The 22,988-nt window shown below is 43.3% G+C and overlaps 2 protein-coding genes and 1 long non-coding RNA gene across 3 annotated transcripts in view; all 3 read right to left on the bottom strand.

Annotated features, from left to right (window-relative positions):
* LOC134452603 (transmembrane protease serine 6) overlaps window positions 1-5,017 on the bottom strand; it is a 33,114-nt gene extending 28,097 nt beyond the window's left edge. The window contains exons 1-4 of the mRNA XM_063203072.1: window positions 4,813-5,017; window positions 4,409-4,538; window positions 3,126-3,268; window positions 787-854 (exon numbers count right to left, since the gene is read on the bottom strand). Coding sequence (XP_063059142.1) covers window positions 787-854; window positions 3,126-3,268; window positions 4,409-4,538; window positions 4,813-4,875 — 404 coding nt within the window. The 5' untranslated portion in view covers window positions 4,876-5,017. The remainder of the gene's footprint in view (window positions 1-786; window positions 855-3,125; window positions 3,269-4,408; window positions 4,539-4,812) is intronic.
* A 4,684-nt stretch (window positions 5,018-9,701) lies between these two features.
* On the bottom strand, window positions 9,702-16,219 carry LOC134457362 (uncharacterized protein DDB_G0271670). Its single transcript, XM_063209352.1, has 4 exons — window positions 16,165-16,219; window positions 15,565-15,673; window positions 14,317-14,401; window positions 9,702-13,555 (listed from the first exon to the last, which is right to left on the bottom strand). The coding sequence occupies exons 1-4, from the start codon at window positions 16,217-16,219 to the stop codon at window positions 12,464-12,466; spliced, it is 1,341 nt and encodes a 446-aa protein (XP_063065422.1). The 3' UTR covers window positions 9,702-12,463.
* Window positions 16,220-17,489: 1,270 nt separating this feature from the next.
* Window positions 17,490-22,973, bottom strand: LOC134435242 (uncharacterized). The gene is made up of 3 exons (XR_010031988.1): window positions 22,890-22,973; window positions 18,068-18,219; window positions 17,490-17,822 (listed from the first exon to the last, which is right to left on the bottom strand). It is a non-coding gene; the product is annotated as an uncharacterized LOC134435242 (long non-coding RNA).
* Between the last annotated feature and the right edge of the window lie 15 nt (window positions 22,974-22,988).

Raw genomic sequence — 22,988 nt, 5'->3', positions numbered from 1 at the left:
GTGAACAACTACCTGTACAGATGGTTTTTACAGACAGTAACGCTGACCTAGCTTTGACTTTGAGTCACATACACGCACAGACACACAGACACACACACACACAGACACACCCACACTTCTTATGCCATCATTTCATTCATTTTGCCAATCTCCCCTTCGACTTAACCGGTTAAAACACGGCGTTATAAATTTGCTGTTACCAGAATGGCAATGACCGAGTCATAGTGCTTTACTTAAGGCCCTGTGTTATGTCATAGTAGAGTAGTACTATGGTAATTAACCTTTCAATGACTATTGGTGGTACGGCGTGTATTATGGGGCTGCTTGTCTTTGACCTATCAGCACTGGTGTGCCTTCATGTACAAATTACTGTGTGCCTCTGTATCCTTGTGTGTGTATACCTATGTGTGCATGTGCATGTGCGCACATTTGTATGTATGCATGCTTATATGTGTGTGTGCCTCAGTGTGTCCGTGGTAGGTTTTGTGGTTCGTGTGGAGGTGTGAAAATTATCAAGAACTTTTCTCTACCTAGAAACACATCCTCTTTTCTACATCTCTCTCTCTCACACACACATACACACACACACATGCACACACACACACACACACACACACACACACACACACACACACACACACGCACGCACGCACACACACACACACACACACACACACACACACACACACACACACACACACACACACACACACACTTTCTCTCTGATGGCCAGTTTTAAGTATATGGTTAGGAGAGTGGAGAGGGGGTGCATACAGTTATTCTTACCCAAAAGCGAAGACAACAGTGGAGTTGTAGTAACGTGAAATATCAGTGTCTGCCACGAGCCTCTTCACCTGGGAAACAATAAATAAACAAAGAAGTGAGAAAATGGCTGACGTGAGAGCACTTACAGTACACCGCACGCAAATGCTGACCACCAAATACTGTTCATAGTTCCGTAGTTTTCTAGCCTCTGAAAGTGTTACCATGGCACCACTGTATTGGACGCATTTCTGGTTGCACTTTTTTACTTCCTTTTGCTTCCTTTACTCTAATGTCACGAATCACGATAGCTTATACCCTTATAGTAGGGGAGCTGCCCATGCTCGTGGTGCTTAAGGTTTCCGATATTTGCCCGTGGTGTAGGGACACTTTCATGTGCCAGGGTCTGTCCATGGTGCTATTTGCCCGTGGAGTAACGGCACCTTCATGTCCGCAGCCTACATGCCCTGGACTGGCGCGCCAGGGTCTGTCCATGGTTCTGCAATCGCGGCACTAGTCTATGTGAAGCGAGTTACAGTTTCATGAGGGGATACGTACATAAGCTACAAAAAAGACCAAAATATACGTACAATAGGCTACTGTTGTACCCTTTGCCGGCATAATGAGAAATAAGGTGGTCACTGTGAGTGGCATGGCGTCAAACTTTTCCTACTAGGTGTTAAACAATAATTCATAGCACCCGAGAAAAATGCCACTTTTGTGAAAAAGACAGAGCCTATTTTCAATTTCAGCTCACTGTTCAGTACTACGTTTGTACATGCAACTTCAATAAGTCTATTCCCAGACTGTGTGCTGTACCTATGTAACTACAGGTCTATGTTGCTTTGAATGCAAGTGTCAACAGGACCAGATTAATATGGCTGCAGCCAAGGGGCCCCCACCTGCTAGGGGGCCACTTATTGGCCAAAAGTGAACATAATTGTGACAAGATATAATATTGAAAAATTCATCAGTCGTGTTGAGTACAGTTGGTAGACATGTTACCCCCTAATGACACTATTCAAATTTGTCGCATCATTTGCTGTTGCTGGGGGCCCCACAGCAACCTGCAGAATGGGGCCCCAGGCCATCTTAATCCAGCCCTGCGATCAAAGTTGTGCCGACTTCTGATATCACCACTTCTATACAGTATATTGTCGCTATACAGCAGAAACCTTGTATCTCCACTATTTTGTATTATTTAAAATGTATTTATTTATTTTATATGTGTTCTTTATTCATTATAAAATATAAATCAGCACTACTGGTCAGTCCCCATGAGTATACAGTATGCTGAATTATTTAATAGCCAACTGTAACATTGACAATATTATTTATTGGGAAAAAACTGATTCATACATATATTAATAAGTAAAAAATCAATGAAAAGTTACAGAGATACGATGATTTGTACCACTGGGCAGTCTGACTGAACTGGCACCAACTGGCGTGTGGCCATGCAGGCCTAGCCTGACTATCATCAGCTTTCAAATCTCTTTGAGACTTGGTCTGACCAAGAGCATAACCATTAACCATTAACCGTTTCCCAAACAGCATGGTTGACCCGCCTCCCTAGGTTTGATACTGGTTGACTGGTTTCCCACAAAGTGAGTGGAGTCGTTCCTGATTTTTATGGAGATCAGAAACGATATTTGCATTGCTCTTGGATTGACCAGAAGCAACACAAAGGTGTTGTGTCACTAGGAGGGCGTGGCCTGGCTAAGGTCCCAGAGGGACAGGACAAACTGAAGCCAATGCTACCTCCTTCCCCAAGTGTGACACTGTAGCTAGCATAGCATAGCATAGCTCAGGTGATATGCAGCATGGTGTACATAACATAGCATCGCTCGAGTGAAAGATAGCATGGTATACACATATCATAGCTCGTGTGATGGGTAGCATGGTGTACTCTACATAACGGGTAACCCCCTCTAACTGGCTGGCATTAGTAACAGACTGAAACCAGACAAAAACGAACTGAAACCAGACACAGCATGTACCCCCGTCGTTCCTGCAGAGACTTTACTCTGAACAAGCCCATAGTGGAAAAAAAGCTATTTTGGTACAAGACTGAAAAGAAATATCATGTGATGAAAGTCTCTCGCTATTGCCTTTTCACTTCCTTGACCTTGGCGGCTAAATAATTTCTGGTGTAAGTTTAATGTGGGATTGCTGTGGACTAATTAGTCTCTGACAGGTTACAGGGTCGAATCCCTGGTACTGCTGAATGAAGGTGTCGGTGATCACCACCAGAATTGAATCACTTGAAAGAAAGAAAGAAAGAAAGAAAGAAAGAAAGAAAGAAAGAAAGAAAGAAAGAAAGAAAGAAAGAGAGAAAGAAAGAAAGAGAAACGTAGTCTCACCATGGTCTCCACAGCCTTGGCCTCGGCCATGAACTCCCTGGTGCCGTGGGTGGAGAGAGGCCTAGAGAAGTTCCTGTTGAGGATACGGACGTGAGCCGTATACTGCTGCATCACACGGGGCTCCAGCACCCACACCCTGTACTCTGAGGAAGAGAGAGAGAGAGAGAGAGAGAGAGAGAGAGAGAGAGAGAGAGGGAGAGGGAGAGGGAGAGAGAGAGAGAGAGTCAAGAGGCAAGCTAAGGCGTAAAGTACTGCTGCAGGACATGTGGCTCCAGCACCCACACTCTGTACTCTGAGGGAGAGAGAGAGAGAGAGAGAGAGAGAGAGAGAGAGAGAGAGAGAGAGAGAGAGAGAGAGAATGCTTGCCAATCACTGCTTTTAGTTTTTGGGTATACCCACTTACTTCATCACACTCTCATCCACTTACCTGCAGCCAAAAGGATACCTGCACGTTTATTTAAAAAAAAAAAAACCTTCTGTCTATCTCTGAGCTTTGCTACTTAAAGTACGCCCCACACCACCTCCCCTCCAGCCTCCATTTCCAGCTGGTCTCTGTCCATCAGCAGGACATGCACACTCTTCAGCAGCAGGCGGGGGCTAGCACCCAAAGAAAATCAATGCAGCTTACTTCCATGTTGTCCATAAATAAATACCTTCAATTTCATTTTGTCTTTCTGGGTGGAACTGAATATGCAGTAAATTGGCATGAATGTAGGCCTACATGTACCAACATGTGGCCCAACCATGGCTTAATGGAAGGGCACCCCATCTATTTTTGCAGCCAACCAAGGTTTGAATCCGGCCCGGGTCCTTTGCTGACCCTTCCCCGTCTCTCTCCCAACTCAGTTCCTGTCATTACTACAGTGCCCCCCCCCCCCCCCCCCCCCCCCCCCCCCCCCCCCCCCCCCCACCCCCCCCCCCCCCCAAAAAAAAGAAAAGAAAATGACTGTACTAACATGTGAACACATGCTGTCTGTTACACACACACATTATGCCAACGCAGAGATACAAACGCCCACACACAGTCTGTACTCTGAGGGGGAGGGCTGAGTGGATGGATGGATGGATGGATGGATGGATGGATGGAGACAGAAGGGAGATGGAGGGATCCTTGTCATAAAACAACAGAATGCATTATGAACTGACATACAAAATACAAATTGACATACACATTTCCATGGACATACCAACATAGGCCTACAGGCCAGACACGCACGCACACACACCTGTATGGTGGTTTTTATCCGGCCAAGATAGACACACATACCACAAACATTTCTTACCTAGAAAATACCAGGCCAACAAAGCACCCCCAGCCAGAAGCAGGAGCACGGTGAGACAGATGAGTACCACAGCCCATTTAGGAAGCCTTTTCTTCTGGTTAGGAGGATGGGTCTCGGGGTTCGGCGTTACCTAGAAAATTGTTGAAGCAGGTTACAAATACTACCAACTAGCTACTCTGTCCACAACAGCTTTTCTTCTTTCTTTCTTTTTTAATTTACGCAAAGGCCTGCATTCGCGTTTACGCATGATTCTTGATGCTGGGTGCGAATGCAGTCTACTGAACCATCTGGCTTTTTAACTGAATTGCCGTGTTCTTTCAATCACAAGATGTTTTTAATTGGTGAGAATAAGTGGAAGTTATGTGGAAAATAATGTATGCTTATTTGGACCGTAGGCGACTTACGTGATTGCTGCCCGGACTGGTGTGCGTGTCGCTGGGTGGTCTCGTGCCATTGCTGGGTTCCATAACGTTTCAAATCACTCTTTCCGAAGATGACATCTTGGTGCGACAAAATATGTTTACTTTATTGTCACAGAACCAGTTGTTTTCGTCAAAATAAAACCATTAGCATGGTTGACGACTGGAGTATCCGCTTTCCACCAGGAGAAAACTGCTGCAGGCTTTATTTGACGATCCAAAGGTCGTTTTGAACCAATGATTTTCACGTCCAAAAAAATTGGTTGCCTGGCAGGAATGGCCCGCAGTTGTAACCGGAATTTAAAATAAGGTAAGAGTAGTAAGGACATGCTAGCCTTGATATTAAATTGTTGTTTTTGGATGTTGTCGCTTGCACCTGTCGTAACCTACATCCTTTGGGGATATACCTGGCAATGGGTGCATCATTAACCAACGCCTAGCAACTTCCAACGCTCTCGCTGTGGCTCAGGTGAGTGAGCATGTGTCATGAAAACCTCATCTGTTACCGGCGGCGTACACATTGGTAACACTTTAGAATAATGGATGCAAAAAAGCATTATAAAGACTTAATAAATAATTAACTATTGATGAACAAAACATTAACAAACGCTTGTAAATGACTAGGAAATGTAAACAAATGCTTGTAAATGACTAGGAAATGCTATGTTAATATTTTATATTTATCAAACATTTACAAGTTGCTTGTAAATGAATAAAATACTCTGTTATCAGGTGTGTACAATCTTGCAGATATCATTTGTACATATTTTATAAAGCATTAATAAAGCTTAGTTAATAATAAAAACATTTGTTAATGTTTTATTCATCATTAGTTAATTATTTACTGAGTCTTTACTAAGGAACATTATTATAAAGTGTTACCTACACATTAAACAATGGTACAGACCGAAATTGCCCAAATCCTGAAAGGCACGGTCTGACTGTCTTTGAGACACTGTTTTTGTCGTAGCCGAGGCGAGGGGGAGCCCAATGCCCACTCACGTCTTGGCAATTGAAGAAAAGACAGACAATTTTGTTGAAATATGCAAGATTTATTCATTACCCAGCCTCACCATTACATTCAATTGGTCAATATAGGCCTAGCTCAAGGCAGTGTTGGCATACCTGAGGAAAAGTAGAGAAAGAAGAGACATGTAGGGCTATCCACAGGGTATTGGTTACAGTCCATGAAGCAATGTGGGGTGCCTTCGTTGTTAAAGGGCCAGACCATCAGCATAAGCAGAGTATGCAGAGGGCTTCGCGCCTAAACTACTTTGCCCACAACATTGGGGCCTCAAGGGCATTTTAGCCATAGATGTAAGGTATAAGGAGCGATACAGAGGAGATTTGAACCTGCAACCCTCTGATGAAAAGCCCATCTCAAAACATAGAAAACAAAGTTCAAACATTGATCAGGCATAGAGCACAAAAGTTTTCAAACAATGAAATATCCAAAAAGGCTGTTGTGTCTCTTCAAAAAAGGAGAGAAGAAGCTGGCAGGAAAATCAAGACACTTGACTCACCAGGGGTGCATTTCTGGAAAGCGTAGTTGTTAGCAGTTAGCAACTTCGGTATTACCGGTAGTTGCCAGTGGGAAATTACATTGCAACCAACAAAGTAGCAAACAGTTAGCAACTACGCTTTCCAGAAATGCACCCCAGATGTGATGAAACGCTAGGAAGACATAAGACTAACACTGTGTAGGAGGTGACCAGCATACCTGGAAGGGGGAACACTTAAAGCAGGGCCGTCGTTAGGCCTAATTTAGGGGGGGCTTTAGCCCCCCTTACATTAATATTAGCCCCCCCTGTAACGATTTTGCAAATTTTTTTTTTTTTTTTTTTTTTTTTTTACATTTTTCCAAAAACAAATGCAGTAAATGTGCGCTGAATACGAATACGAATACGAATACGAACCACCAAGAAGGCAAGTTAATCTGAATACAAGTTCATGGTTGCTTATTTATTGTTTAATGCCACTTATATCCTTAATGCCACTTATTATACTGCACAGCAATAAAAGCAGGGTGCACAGCAATATGTTATGCGGGGGGGAAACAGGTAGAGGATTGTGCTTTGTGACTAACAACACCTCGAGAAAAGTGTAATTACTTACACGGATGAAATCTTCAGACCCAAAGTACCAATTTTCACTCACAATACCCGTGTAATAAATCAATTTGACATTGTCTTGAAATTATAGTTGAGTTTTTAATATTTGTCTTAACAGTTTGAAAACACACATGAACTGATTAAAATAGCTACTAATGGAGTAAAAATGACCAAATATCTGCCGGGGATGCATAGTTTTCCAAGTAAGGAACCTGTTTGAATGAATCGCTTCCTGACCACTGCTTCTCCTGGAGACGCGCAGTTAGTAACTCCTTAAAGTTCCTAGTCCTTGTGTAAATTATGCTCTCAGCATTTTTATCTAATCATATTAACTTCCGTACATAATATTCATCAGTTGAAACATTTGAAACAACAGTTGAAATGTTTTGCTTAGCTTACATATAAGGAATGTTCATTAAAATGTGAAATAAAAAATAAAAAATCACTGTAACTAGTGTTTAAAAATCGGTATGGTGCTCTTAAAATAATTGTTCAAGAAGACGCTTTTGCACACCTCTGTAGGTGGGCAGGTGCATAGGATATTATCCCAGTGGGGTTGTCATTCAAGTGTAAAGAAATCCTGCATACTGTCCATTCCACCAACAAACTTTAATACAACATGAAGAAGGTCGGATGACCGAAACAATGTATTAAAGTTTGTTGGTGGAATGGACAGTGTGCAGGATTTCTTTGCTCTCAAACCTAGTGACGGGCCTGACTTAAAGCGACACTATTTTGGACATATGACCCAATTTCCTAGTCAGCTGGAGTGTTAAGACATGTCAGGACAAGTGCTAGTGAAAGTGAGCGGCCTTTTATATCCAGGCATTAAAAATAGTCTTACACTTGGCCCTTCTATTGGCCTTCTCTTGGCTGTAATGGTAGGGCACTGGGCTGCTACGCCGGCGACCTGGGTTCGTTTCCAGCCCAGATCCTTTGGCAATCCTTATATATCTCTCTCTCCCCACTCATTCCCTGTCACTCTCTCACTGTCATAGCATAAATGAAGTCAAAAGACAAACAAAAATAATAGTAATAAAAAAATAGTCTGACCCAAACATCACCAGAAGCAAAACAATCATCATGTCCTTTGGACAAAATTCCGGAGTGTCTCTCTAGAACTTGCTTGACAAAAACAACATTAAGCAGACTCTGATGCATCATTTAACAATACTGTATTTACAACACGCACCATGGGTCTGGGTCCACTGATTCGATTGGCCCCGCAACGTTGGCGGGCCTGCACATCATTATATTACATTACACTTAACTGACGCTTTTTTATTCACAGCGGCTTGCACTTATTTTTTAAGCACAGGGTATTGGTGACAGTCCCTGGAGCAGTTTGGGGTTAGGTGCCTTGCTCAAGGGCACCTCAGCCATGGAGTGTGGTGTGGTAAGGGTGGGTTTCGAACCTGCAATCCTCTGATCTAGCCCATCTCCTTAACCACTAGGCCATGGCTGCCCCTGGATCTAAAGCCCATGTAGGTACAGCCACGTGAGAATCGGAATCCTCACACGGACCGCACCCAAAATATGTAGGTACAATTGCAGTTATGCAATTGAGATTACATTAATGGGCTCGAAGAATAAATCCTCATACCATGGGTAACCAAAATATGTAGGGACAATCGCGTTTTGGGAGATTTATCAATTATGACCTATGTAATAAGCTCGACTTATGTAATAAGTCATAATTAATCAATCAAAAAGGTAAATAAATCAGTCTCATTAATAAATCAGTCTCAATCTCATTTGATTTGGATATTAATCTCAGTATTTCACAATGAATTGCAAAAGATCAAGACTAATAGGAGTACTTGTACACGTTGTGATTGGCAGTACAGTGAAGCAGTCACCTTAACGGTATGAGACTAACTGTTCACTGTGACTGTCAACACAAGGGGCACAAAACTCAGTTGAAGGCAAAAGTTCTAAGTAAGTTGATTCCATACGTACACAATACAATAACAGACAAAATGCAGTTAAATGAATAACTTTTATTAACTACCAAGTAATCTAAATAAAGCATTACATTCAATGTCGGTTGAATGGAATAATACAATCATAAGGCACAAATACTATAAAACAAGGAAGGAAAATAAAAGAAGAAAAAAGGGGAAAAGAGAGAGGGAGAAAGAGAGGCTTCTAGCCTGTGTGTGTGTGTGTGTGTGTGTGTGTGTGTGGGTGCATGTGTCTTGTGGACACGAACAACCGTATCTCACTCATTTTGTGAAGTATTCACGAAAAAAATAGATCAATTTTCGTGGTGCATTCACGTTATTGCCTGTTTTTCGTGGTAGGGCAACGAAACGCTGCCTATTCACTTGAATTGCCCGACTGTTGCCTAGCGACCCACTAGTTTGATGCCCTTCGGTAGCCTACCGTCACATGGTAATCAAACATTTCAAACAAGCAATTTAGGGTTAGGTTTAGGGTCAAGGTTAGGGTTAAGGTTAGGGTTAAGGTTAGGGTTAGGGTTAGGTTTAGGGTTAAGTAGGGTTAAGGTTAGGGTTAGGTTTAGGTTTAGGTTTTGGTTTAGGGGACATAAGGCGTAAGTACCGAAAGGGCGTCGAATTAGTGAGTCCCGAGTGTATCAGCAGTGTTCTGTCAGCACCCCCTCCCCGCCCCTGCAGACGCTTGGATAACCATAGCAGCAGTGGGGCAATTCAAGTGAATAGGCAGCGTTTCGTTGCCCTACCACGAAAAACGGGCAATAACGTGAAAGCACCACGAAAATTAATCTATTTTTTTCGTGAAGACTTTACGAAAGGCGTGAGATAGGGCTCACACGAAATGGCGGACCAAACGCGTGTGTGTTCGGTCAAGCCAAGCTAACATTGGCTACAGAAAGTTCAGGCAGAACAAAAAGCTATGGTAGCTAGTGGCTACCTAGTCTAAGGTAATAGCAGGTAGAGCTAGCTCTCTGGTGAGGCTAGGGGCCTGCAACGGTGTCTGGGATTTCTGTAATTAATGTACGCTATTCCGAATGGAAGAGAGAGAGAAAGAACCGAGACAGAGCAGGGAGTGAGAGACGGGTTGTCTAAAGCAATATCGGTAGTTGACTACAAATATGGCAACTCACATGTGTGGGGAAATATTGTCTAGGTATGGGAATGCACACAGAGCCAGCTAGCGTTAGCTAGCACGAGCTGAGAAAGTTTGCAGAGAGCACAGGACAATTAATGACTGTCTGGCGGACAGTACAGTGGAAAGGTTCTACTCAAATTGTACCGAGAGGCACAGGGGTTGTCCTGGGGTTTCTACAAGCGTGATTATTCTCGAGGGAGAGGGAGAGAGAGAGAGCGAAGCGGTTGGAACTGTGTCTCAGTTGGAACAGCTTATGCTGTGGAGATTAGCAGCTGACTAGCTAATCAAGGCAGGGCCTGTTGAGGCCGTGCACACAGTAACAAAGTAACAAACTGGCGCGCGCAAAGAGGTTTAGTTATTCCACGATCGCATTCGAGAGGTTCACGGAGCGTTCCAAACAATGCTTGAAAACCCTCCGATTGTTTCGAATGAGACGTAGCAATTAGTAAACAACCGGGAGAAAGTTAGTGATAGCAGGTTGCTAACTGAACAAAAGGGGAGACAGAAGGGAATCAGACATGTATATGAACATCAGCTAAGCTTTCTTCAAAACATATCTAAACTGACAGTAGAGTAATATTGCCCAGATATGCCTACTGTGAAGGAGGCAGGGCTTGACACTGGCACCTGCAAACCGGCCAAATGCTGGTAAAACTTGGCTGTGGCTGGTAACAATTTCAGTGTCACTAGCCAATTTGGCAGGTAGCTTATTCTATGGTATGACATATCAGAATAGCGTATATTCTGCACTTTGCCCTTTGTTTGTATTTAAGTTCAAGAAAAAGCTCAGTTACTCAGTTTCTATTTGTTTGTTTTATTTCCATGTAGAAACCCATGCACTCATCTTCTTGCTTTAAGCGCTTCATCTTCTGAGGTTAGCTGTGCTGCGTCATGATTAATAAAATAAATAAATACAAATCAAATTTGTGGCTAGTAGAATTGCTGGATGGCTAGTGACTTTGAAAAACCACTAGCCACAGAGGCCGGCAAAGTGAAAAAAGTTAATGTCAAGCCCTGGAAGGAGGGAAAGGCTTCCAGCCTTTCCAGGAGAGAGAGTGGTTATCCTCAGTTGTGGAAGAGAGTGGCCTGCTGCGCTCGCAGTCTGCGGGGTTCAAACGTCCGATTCTCACTCCAGTGAGACAGGAAGGGTTGGGAAAAGTTGCTCGCACAGTCCGGCCGTGCGATGCTTTAGGTGTGAAACTCTTGATGCATCAAAGTTCCACAAATGAATCCGGATGAACAGTTCTTATCAGCAGGAGCGTCCAGACTGAATAACTGGGAGTGCTGCCTTCCAACAGCAATAATCAAAGACACCGTTGTCTCTGATTACTTAGACTTTGCAAAAGAAATGAACTTACAGCTGTTTAGGGATGAACTAAGCGTTACATTATCTGTATTCGGCCTAAATATCAGATAAAAGCTACGTTCAGCGTTTTGTGTGCACAATCTCTTTACCTGTGGTCACACAGGTCCGCATAGCAGGATTGCCAGCGGTTTAAGAGACAGATTCTAGCTCAGAGGAGCTAGATTGTTGACCAGTGGTGTTGCATTCTGGGATTGGGCTACTGGTTGCGATAGATTTGTGTAGCGCCCCCTAGTGGAAGGGAGGAGAAGTGGCTGAGTCACAGGGGATTGATTCAGGACGCACATTAGGCTACCGCATTATCTTGTCAACAACAACAGAAACGTTATGTAACTGACAACCGTAATGACTCTCATCACTAACTAAAGAATGCTGATTGTCGTTAATTTATCCACATTTCTGTGTTACGTTAACTGTAACATTACTCCCTGGTTTCAGTAGATGATTGTCGTTAATTTATCCACATTTCTGTGTTACGTTAACTGTAACATTACTTCCTGGTTTCAGTGGAGAAATACCACAACCCTACGTGCTGACATCATCACGCTACAGCTGATCGAGTTTGGCTGTGGCAGTTGAGGTTGGCTGTCCCGCGGCCCGCCTATCACAACCCTACGTGCTGACGTCATCACGCTACAGCTGATCGAGTTTGGCTGTGGCCGTTGAGGTTGGCTGTCCCGCAGCCCGCAATGAGTCATTATAGAGAAATCTGCCCAGGCCAGTGGCCATAGACAGTAACGTTAAACAGCCACACTGGATGTAAACTAGACTTCTCAGCAAAAATAAAACCCGATTCCACTCGCAAAGATCGTCACAAACTAAGTAGTACAATTCCCAGTGTGATTGAGGTTGCAATACATATTTTATCTACAATTTCTGAATGGATCTACTTTTCTCAGAGGAAGAATCTTTGGAGGGGCACTGCCCATCTGCCCTTTATGAACCGGCCGCGCCTGGTTGCAATACATATTTTATCTACAATTTCTGAATGGATCTACTTTTCTGGAGGGGCACTGCCCATCTGCCGGCTGCGCCTGATTCTAAAGTGTTACCCATAAGCTTTTGGCACCCACTACGAAGCTTGCAATGGCTGGTAGTCATCACTACAGGGTTGAAGTTGCCCATATGTGTCCAGGGGGTTCTGTTTATGTGGCGACCACCCTGTGGGCGTGCTGCACAGGTTTGGACCAACTGGATCCACACCCGTCTCACCAGCGTAAGGCACAGTACAGGGGTGGACCAGGGGTTGCAGTGACGGCAGGGAGAAGCCAGTCCGCCAAGGCCCCTTCATCCCCCCCTCCTCTTCTTCACGACTATCCTCCTCCCCGCTCCCCATGCACACGCCAGAGTCTGGGCTCTGAGGGCCGGCATGCACGAGCCTCGTGAAGGATTCATAGTCGTTGCACACCTGGATGGGGCCGAGGTCCATACGGAGACGGCTGAAATTACCGCCGCTAGTACAGCTAACGCCGCTAGAGCTACTGCTGCAGCTAATACTGCTATTAGCCGTGCAACTGCTTCTACCGCCGTCAGTGCTAGCGCTGCTACTGCTAATGCTGACATTACCACCGCTAGTGCTGCTACCACCGCTAGCACTGCAGCTAATGCCAATGTTAGGGACAGTGCTGCAGCTCCAGCTAATGCTGCCATGTTTCTCACTGCTGCTAGTGGTCGTGCTGGTATTAATGCTTCCACTCATGCTGCTGATCCCGCTGCTGCTGCTTGTGCCGCAGCTGCTGCTGCTGCTGCAGCTTGTGCCGCAGCTGCTGCTGCTGCTGCTGCAGCTGGTGGTGGTGGATATGGTGGTGGTGGTCATGGCCATAGTGATGGTTCTTTCGGCGACGCTGCAGTCGGTGATGTCGGACTGGCAGCCGTCCTGGTCCACGCCGGTGTTAACGCGCTGCAGGCCAAAGCCCACACAGTCCTTCCCCATGTCATCGTACGGGGAGAACTCCATACAGGGCTCCAAGGACTCTTCTTCGAAGAAGGGCAGAGGAGACGGGAGCAAGGCGGTCTTCTGGGGCTCCTCCTGGAAGTACTGCTTGTTGCTGAAGCTCTTGCAAGGTTTGCCGGGCTCTTTTTTGACGACTTCCACGGGGGACGTGTACTCTGTCAGCACCTCCACGCCCAGGGCGTCCAGCGTCAGGATGGAACCAAGCCAGGCCTGGGCGGACAGATATACAAGGATACAAGGATGATTACACCTTGATTACACCACATGATTACACGGACAGGGTTCTAAATGAACACCAGTCAACCGGCCGAATGCTGGTGAAGACTCAGTTTGGCTGGTAGAAATGGAACCGTAAAAGTCACTTTGATTCATATAGAGAGTTTATGTGTGGCTGGTGAGATTTAAAGGTGCACTATGTAAGGTGGTGGTCAGACTAGGTATTGCAACTATGCTTTTCAGTGAAACTGTGCTGTCTACTGCCAAATGTGGGTGTGGGGGTGTGCAGGATGCAAAAAACAGAAGGGGAGAGAGAGAGGGAGAGAGAGGTATTTCTCAAAACCTAGTCCGCACACTTCCAAGTGTGCTCAGCCTAATTAGTCACGCCCAGTGATTGGATACTCCATAGAGTTCACCAAAGAGTATCCAATCACTGCGCGTAGGTAGTATGTTTGTGGACTTTGAAAGCGCCTTGTTTTTTTTTTAGTGGGTAAAGTGTTGTGTGGTGTGATAGTGGGCCAGGTAGGCAGACAAACATGATCTGAAATTGGTCTTTGCCCAAAGGCTGCAGTGAATAAAAAATAACTTCCTACAATATATTCCATCTTGTCTGCATGGAGGACATGTTCTCTAATGATTGGGCTCAGATCTGAGTAATTCTGTTAATCCAGCTATTAAGTGTCAGTATTTCAGAGTAAATGTACTGTAGGCCTCCTATATAGCTTATGTACATCCAGATATCCAGCAGGACTCACCTTAAAGTTTCCCTTGTAAACCGAATCAAGACCATCAAAGTACTTTGAGGGAGTTGGAATTAAGGATGCCTTCAAGATGCGTGTTCTGAAACACATACCAAAAGAAGAAGAGTCTCAAAATGAGTTCAGAAGTTTTTGTGCAGTAGTGTATGTTTGAATTCCAGGCATGCTTGAGTGTCGTTCAACAAAAATAATATGAAGTTAGTCAATTGAGTGCTCCTGCATGGAATAAACTGAAATTCACAATCTTCAGAATACAACTGTTGCGGCATTACACAACTCCGTGTTAAAGGATATCTTCTGCCAATTTCAATATGCGGTTGTATTGTTCACGCTACAATTGACTTGTAAGTACCTGGTGATGCAGCATTTTTCGACTCGGCCCTTTCCGAGACCTGAGCTATTCTAATGGGGGCAGCCTTTGTTTACATTAAAAACTTTCTCAACATAGGCCTACTACAAATATTATCCCAAGAGGTATCGATGTTTGCTAGTTGTCTGCTGATGTTGCATAACCTCTCTCTCTCTCTCTCTCTCTCTCTCTCTCTCTCTCTCTCTCTCTCTCTCTCTCTCCCTCTCTCTCTCTCTCTCTCTCTCTCTCTCTCTCTTCTCTCTCTCACACCCACACACACCTCCCTCCCTCACACACAGGCACATGCACACACCTACACCCACACCCACAACCAGTTTATAATAAGAGCCACCCAGATGTCCACTCCCTCTCACTTATAGCCTGATCATCATCGACTTTCAACTCTCCTCGAGACTTGGTCTGACCAAGACCACAACAATTAACATTTCTCAAACGGGATGGTTGACCCGCCTCGCTTAGTTTGCTAATGGTTGTCTGCGTCCCGACAAAGTGGGAGGAGTTCCCGTTCTTTCGGGAACTCAGAAACGATATTTGTATTGCTCTTGAACTGACTAGGAGCAACGCTGAAGCTGTTGCGTCACAAGGAGGGCACAGCTATCTCACTTATGGTGCATTCTCCAAGGGTGGGAGATGGGATGTTTCTAACCTCCTACTTGCTGAAATGCATTGGAACGCCTGTTGAAGTTGTGAACTGGGGCCAAATCGAAGCACCTCGACTTCGAAATCGTGACGTCAACACAGCAATGACAGTGCACGCAGGGGTAGGAATAGTTTAAGTTTGACTTGCTGGTTGGAACGCTTTCAAGTGGGAGGTAGTTGCCTCCTGGTTGCATATTGGGAAGCCCCTACCCCCCGGGGAACGTGGCATTACTCACCCCAAGAACATGATGCCCACCAGGAAGACCAGGACAGCCAGCGCCCCCCCTGCAGCCCACCAGACCAGCCAGGACTCCACCTCGTCCTCCTTCAGAAGTTGGGGAGAGGCTGAAAGACAAAGGAAAACCAAAAATGTTATAAGTAGATCAAGATACACCATCATGATTCATTTCCGGGATCCATGTCACACCGGGTGAACGGCCCTTTAGGAGACCAGTGGGGTTTGAGAATAAATTACGCCACTAGAGTACTGTATGTGGAAATTAATCCTTGGATCACCGCAATTCCCTTAGCGCCACCTTGGATCCCTCAGCCCCTTAGTTGGCGGTAGTGCACAATCTATGTTGCTGCCACCAAACGCAACAGACAGAGAAGAAGAAGGGGGGACAACTCCCCCTTAAGAGGACTTCAGCACATATTTTTGCATTGGGTGGTCGGGATTTGGGATATCTTGCTCTGATTTTATCTATTTTTCTATTTTTGGGAATACTATAGATAGGTTTCCCCTTTACAAACATTTGCACCGGGGCGAAGGAGGGACAAGATCCAAGCAGCCAATCAAATGAGTGCCTCTTTTTGAGTGACAGCATTTTCTTAACAATCAGAGGAGAGGAAGGGGTTGGGGTCAGCTGCACACACAGACAAGGGCAGCATTACACTAGGAGTGCATCTTAATATGCGACCTTGCCTCCTCCACTTGCCTCCTCCACTCCCTTCTCACTGACAACAGCATTATATTTCAATATCTTGCAAAAGCTCAATTGTAGAGTCTTTTTCTCATTTGCAATTGGGATGGTGAATGAAAAACAGTCCCTCAAAAGTTGTTGTGGCTAGGCTGACAGCTGGGAAACTTTATCGTTTTCTCCACGGAGGAGGGGCCAGGAGGCGGGACGAGGAGACAAGCGCAAGTGGAGGAGGCAAGGTCGCATATTAAGACGCACTCTAGGTACGATCGAGATACCACAACGGCTACATGCGCATTTAGATAGCAATGCATTCTGGCTTAAAATGTTGCATGATGGTTAGATTTCCTTTCAAAATTCAAAATTTCGGTCATGTTGTGTCGACGTCAGCCTAGCCACATCAATTTTTGGGGGACTGTTCTTAATTCACTATCCCAATTGCAAATGAGGAAATGACACTAGAATTGTGCTTTTGCAAGATATTGAATTGATTTTCTGTCGTCAGTGACGCCATCGTAAGGTCACAAGAAGGCAAGTGAGCAAGGAAGGACGGAAATCCGTACATTAAAATGCACCCAAGAATGTTTGTAAATGTGAAATCTATGTATACACAGAGGTGTCAATCCCAGGTTCAGAAAGTAAGAAGAACCCTGCCACAAATGTGATTCAACCAGCTGTTCCAAATGAATGAGTATTTTCGACAGGTACACCAGCTTATCACTAAAGCCACCTGTGTTAGAAGGAAAATGTGGCAGAGTTTGTGCTTACTGGACCCAGAACTTACATCTCTGATAATCGCCTTCAGCAAGACAACAATATATATATAAAGTTAAAGGGACACTGTGTGAGATTTTTAGTTGTTTATTTCCAGAATTCATGCTGCCCATTCACTAACGTTACCTTTTTCATGAATACTTACCACCACCATCAAATTCTAAGTATTCACTATGACTGGAAAAATGGCACTTTTCATACATGAAAAGGGGGATCTTCTCCATGGTCCGCCATTTTGAATTTCCAAAAATAGCCATTTTTAGCTGCAAAAATGACTGTACTTGGACCACACTAGAAAATATTTGTTTATTACTTAGTAAACTTTCATGTTAAGATCAAATTTGGCAATAGGCAGCCCAGTTTCAATGAGCAGCATAGTTGCAGTACCTTTTTTGACCATTTCCTGCACAGTGTCCCTTCAAGACTGAAGTGGAAATAAATTAACTGAAATAAATGAACCAGTAGAATGCAAACATCTCTAAGCAGATAAAAACACAGAGGCACACAATGGCTGAGGCAAGAAAAGTATACTGAAGTACCTTCATGCAGCAATACGTCAGTGGAACGTTTCAATATTGCTTGAAAAAAAAACTATTTTGGCAAAAAAAATTTAAATTACCTGGAGGGCGTCCTATAGTGGAGACCCAAGTTGCTTCGGCACTCCATTCACTCCACTCTGCTTTGGGGATTTTTTCGGGGATATTTGGCTTCACTCGCACCCGGAAACAGTACCGCTCCCCTCTGACTAGCTCCTCTTCATCCAGAAGACTGCTGGTACTGCCCTTATTAGTTGGCACAACCTGGGAACGTCAGCAGAAGCATTTCAGTTTTTCTCTCTTTCTCTTTTGTATTTTTTGGGACATTTTGAGCCTTTATTGGATAGGATATAGTGAAGAACAGAAAGGAAATAAGTGGAAGAGTGAGATGAGGTAGGGTTGGGAAAAGAGATCTGTATTGGTTGTTTGCCTTCCACTGTCATTTTATTATTCTTTCTGTAAAATCTACCTGTACAATCCTCTCTCCTGAAATCATTTCAGTTCCTCACCTTCCATTCTTGTCCTCTGGCCTTCTGCTGAAGTTCATATATAAGGTACTCAGCATGTAGAAATGAGCAAGAATACAGGATACAGCGGACAAACGTCCAGGAGACAGTGGAGTTGACTATGGCGGGCCGTTCCAGAGGGGATAATCTTACTCCTTTGAAAACAAACAAGCAAAAATAGGACATTAGTGAAAATCAATGAATCAGCAACAATTAAACAACACTTTGACCACACTGAGGTTGAGATGGTAAATTGGACGTTTGTAATGGACCTAACATAGGCAGTGAGCCAAGAATCATAGCTCATCTAGAAAACAAGTTTCGTTGTGACTGTTTAGTGGCAACTTCAAAACATGTTTTCTTGATCAATTTGGGGGTGCTGAATCCAAATCTACCTGTTGCCACGCTATATTAATTTTGCTTATTTATGGGTAGAAACAGAGTTTTAAAGTTTTCCTTCCTGTTCAGTAATAACATTTTACAGATTGCTTTGTAACAACATTTTCCATGAAGTTTTGGACCATTTCTTTACTTCAAGCCATGTTTTTCTCCAAACATGACAGTTGATTGGTTGAATTATAGAACAACATGCATTGCATATACATTACAATCTAGACTCAAGATGGAAGAAAATACTAAAATATGACTGTGATGCAGGATATTCTGTGCGCGTCATCATGGCTCCCTATGCGGGCGCCATTGAACATTTGGAACGCCATGCCCTCTTTGAAACTTTCATATCCCTTGCCAGCATTAATTATGGACTTTATTAACTGCTACGTGAAAGTTTACATGGATGCACACATTAGAGTCACAAACCCTATATTGATATTCAAACATTTCACGGACGCATCCACACATTCTTAGTTAGAACTATTGTACTACTCCCCTACAAAGGAAAAAATAACTCAACTGATCAAACTGTGCATCTGAGAGAAGTGACTTCCAAGTTTTTTGTTTTATCCTGATAATTTCTTTGAGTTCCGAAACAGTAGACTTACAGTATTTGCTGTAGCCCCTTGTACTGCTGCAGATATCTGAATTACTATTTTCTCAATTGAATAATTATAAATAATCATATTATAAAAAGACCAGCTATAACATTATTGGTAAAATGGGCTCTGCATGGAATAATGATGACATATTGATACAATTGACAGTATGCAGGCCTATTGATACCACAATTGACCTTTGACCCATAGTTGGCGCACTATTACTGGATATTCCATCTTGTATCTATCATTCTTGTGTCAAAGGGTCACGTAAAGACAACATGCAGTAACTGACGTGGTGATTACTTGTTTTGTGCTCATAGTTATGACAAGCCATAATCTTCTAACCCTCTACTGCACTAGATTGCCCTCTGGCAACCCAATGTTTTTCTAAAGCCTCATGTCCAGTGTGTGTCTCTTTACATTATCAAAACCAATCAGAATGTTAGAAAAGACATGAAAGAACAATTTAGAGTGGTTTGGATGACACTATGTTGTAGTATTTGAAGGCGGGACTTCCTCTTGGGGTGCGAAGGACACAAGATCTTTCGCATTATTAGTGTAACTAAACATGATAAAATCATGAAATAAAAAATACTTTTATGTGCACAAGGCTGTATAGAAGACTCTTATCAGGTTTTAAAAAGGGTTTCCCTTTGTGATTGTTTGTCTTTGCGTTGCCTCAATGCAATGTTGCTCGATAAAGGGTACTTTTTTGGGTGACTTTGTTATTATTGTTTTGTTTGTGTGTGGTTGTGTAACCACATCATCACATATATTTTATCCAGTAAAGACAAAAACTAAATGTTCTGAAAGTAAATTGGAAATATCTTATACATATCTGATATCTTATAATTTATACACATTTTGACAAACAAAATGAATGTAATAATGCTTTATGGATGAGCGCATCAGGATCTGCATGCTAGAGAAATTTCATCTGAAGTTAGGTAGGACAGCAATGTCAGTGATGAACATCTAAATGTAGAAGAGAGGGAGTTATGGTAGAGGAGGGGAAATAGAGTATTAACTACTGCTTATTATTCTTCTAAATATGGGGGAGAATTGCCGTATCCAGCTTCAAACTCAGTCCACCTGGGTACTACAATAGTGGTACTGGGTAGGAGCCAACCTAAAGAATCAGACTCATTGATAAAGTCAAAGCACACTAACTGTTGTCTCTATATATTATAGTCTCTTTCTACAGGATGTTAGTCAACTCTGCCTTCCTGCTTGGGAAGCACATCTTTTGTGCTTTACACACCCACGGTGTTCCCCACGCAACTCCCGCCATACTTCATTTATTCTAGGCTTCAATCATAACTAGGGTCCTGAGTTCAGGGCCGGCCCAAGCCTTTATGGGGCCTTAAGCAAAATTTCATATGGGGGCCCCTACCACCACCTACTCATCATCAGATGCTTTGTAAGCTTCATTTACTTGCACAAGTGAGGGTTAGGAGCTAAGGACATACAGTAGGCAGGCTGTCTGTAGATCATGTGCCCATTATGCACTGCACTTCTTGGAGCAAAATTTCCCAGAAAGCCATTTATCACAAAGGAATATCTTAGTTTCACTTCAAAACTATTACTTTTAGTTATATTCTGCATTTATTGTAGGGTTTGTACAATTAAGTGTGGTACATGAAAAAGGACGTTGTATCCACCATCATTGAGGTGTCCCCCGATATACAGCATAATGGCTCCTGTTTCCATCGAGGCTCAGAAAGAAATTTAGGACTAGGGAATATAGTATAGAGTTCATTTCTTCCTGGAACTTTGCTGCCCAGGGTGGGCTGGTGGCAGGGCCCTAAACCATTGAATAGTTTGCTTATGCCTCGGGCCAGCCCTGCCTGAGTCCTACAGATTAGGCCTATCCTTGTAGTCACTTGCACGGGATTATGGCTCACATGCAGTGGAGGTGTCTCCAATGGCGTGTCTAAAAGCAATCCCACTTCTGACACCAGCAAATGGGGATAACTTTGCTTGTCCAGCTTCAAACACAGGCCCTCGGGGTGCCAAATGTGCAATATGACCACCACACCAAGCAGCCAGTCTCATTAACATGACATTTAGGGCACACACACACAAACCTAGTAATGACCATTCCATCACAGTGCACCTATGTTTTACGTGAGGTAATTGTGTGTTTTGTTCAATTTTAAACTGAATAAAAATAAGAATATTGGGCCTACAGGATAAATAATCCAAAAAAATAAAATATATTTTATCAATAAAATGTCTCAAAATGAACTAAAAAAATCATGCATAGCCATATTGTGTGCAGTAGAGGGCTAATTATCAGTAATGTCAAGCAATGTATGTTGAGTTCAAATTAATTGTTAACCTGTGGTACTTTTGTTGCCATGCCATCTTCTTATTTTACAACATCAACAAACTTTTCACAAAGTATGTTTAATAGAATATACACATTGACTTCATCCTTTTTTCATAATATGAGTAGCTGCAGTGATTTCAAGCAGTTCATTCACCTACCACATGGTGGCTCTATGCCTAACTGCCATTTCACACACAGAGAAATGTTGGTAGGCATAATACACAGTAATCTGTGAAGTTTCACACTTGTGAAGCACTCCAAAAGGAACTTTCCTGTTGAATGGGCAATTTTAATAACATTCCCACATTACCAAATGTCGCTATTTCAACCTTTGTTTTTTAAATCAATGTGCAACTTTTGACGATGGCAACACCTAGAATATTGATTTATGTACTATCAAGTACTTATATCAGCAAAAACCAAGTGGCCATCTGATCACTCCGACGAACCTGCAAGATAGGATTTCTGGCCCGCTGCCTAACACTCAGAAGAACAAATGTTGAGTTACACAGGACAGCACGGCACAGCACAGCGAACACAGCACAACACACAGCACAGCACAGCAGAGCATACAGCACATCACAACACAGCACAGCACAACACAACACACCACAACACTCAGCACAGCACAGCAGAGCATACAGCACATCACAACACAGCACAGCACAACACAACACACCACAACACTCAGCACAGGACAATTAAACACAACACAACATAGTACAGCACAACACAGCACAGCATAGAGCTTGAAAGTGACGTCACTTCCCCCGATTTCATGGGACCTCTACAGCGTTTTTAGCCGAAAATCGTAGCATGTAATCCAATGGCGCTATTGAAATGATATTTCGATCCCCTTCAAGTTGTGCCACGAGCTCCATGTTGTTTCTGATATTTTTGTTTCATTTTTCGTACGAACCCCCAAACTTTTTAGAAAGCTGTGTTTCATCACATTGTTTTACGCAGACAGCCTCGGAACAAAACATTGATACTTCTGCATGAATAATCTTTATCTAGCCTCTTAAACAGCATATTATCCCAGCGCATAAAATGACTTAGATCAGAAGATATTTACTCGCTACCATGTTGTTAGATGGTCAGCTTAGGTCCCGTGAAATGCGGAACTAAGGGGCAGGACTTTCAAGCTCTATAGCACAGCACAGCACAAAACAAAACAACACAGCACAGAACAACACACAACATAGCACAGCACAGTAAAGCACAGCACAGCACAACACAACACAACACTACACACACAGCAGCACAGCACAGCACAGCACAACACAACACAACACAACACAAAACAAAACAGCACAAAACGCAATCTTGAGAGGGGAAATTTAACATAAATTTGAATGTCCTTGAGAGAAAATTATCTTGAGCTAGTTGAGTCACATGATGCATTCATGACATGGAAACATACAGGAGACAATGCAGAAATGTAGACTACTCAATACTGTTGATATGGGACTTTGAATAGGACAAATCAAATACATACTTTCATTCCGGGGGTTGTAGCCTTGTAGCTTTGCCACTGGATCTGTGTGATTATCACACATCACATTGAGATTGTATGATGAGCCTATAAGGCTAAATG

Source organism: Engraulis encrasicolus, chromosome 1 (genome assembly GCF_034702125.1).
Source record: "Engraulis encrasicolus isolate BLACKSEA-1 chromosome 1, IST_EnEncr_1.0, whole genome shotgun sequence".
In the NCBI taxonomy this organism is placed as follows: domain Eukaryota; kingdom Metazoa; phylum Chordata; class Actinopteri; order Clupeiformes; family Engraulidae; genus Engraulis; species Engraulis encrasicolus.
The sequence above is the reverse complement of the archived record's forward strand: the minus strand, read 5'-3'. Positions and strand labels throughout refer to the sequence as shown.

What these genes read in the sequence shown, in the direction of transcription:
- LOC134457362 (XM_063209352.1), bottom strand. Translation starts at nt 16,219, where the DNA reads ATGCTGCCCTTGTCTGTGTGTGCAGCTGACCCCAACCCCTTCCTCTCC. An exon ending in GTGGGCATCATGTTCTTGGG is followed by an intron (nt 14,402 to 15,564) that starts GTGAGTAATGCC and finishes TATGTGTTTCAG; the next exon opens with AACACGCATCTTGAAGGCAT. An exon ending in TTTACAAGGGAAACTTTAAG is followed by an intron (nt 13,556 to 14,316) that starts GTGAGTCCTGCT and finishes CTGTCCGCCCAG; the next exon opens with GCCTGGCTTGGTTCCATCCT.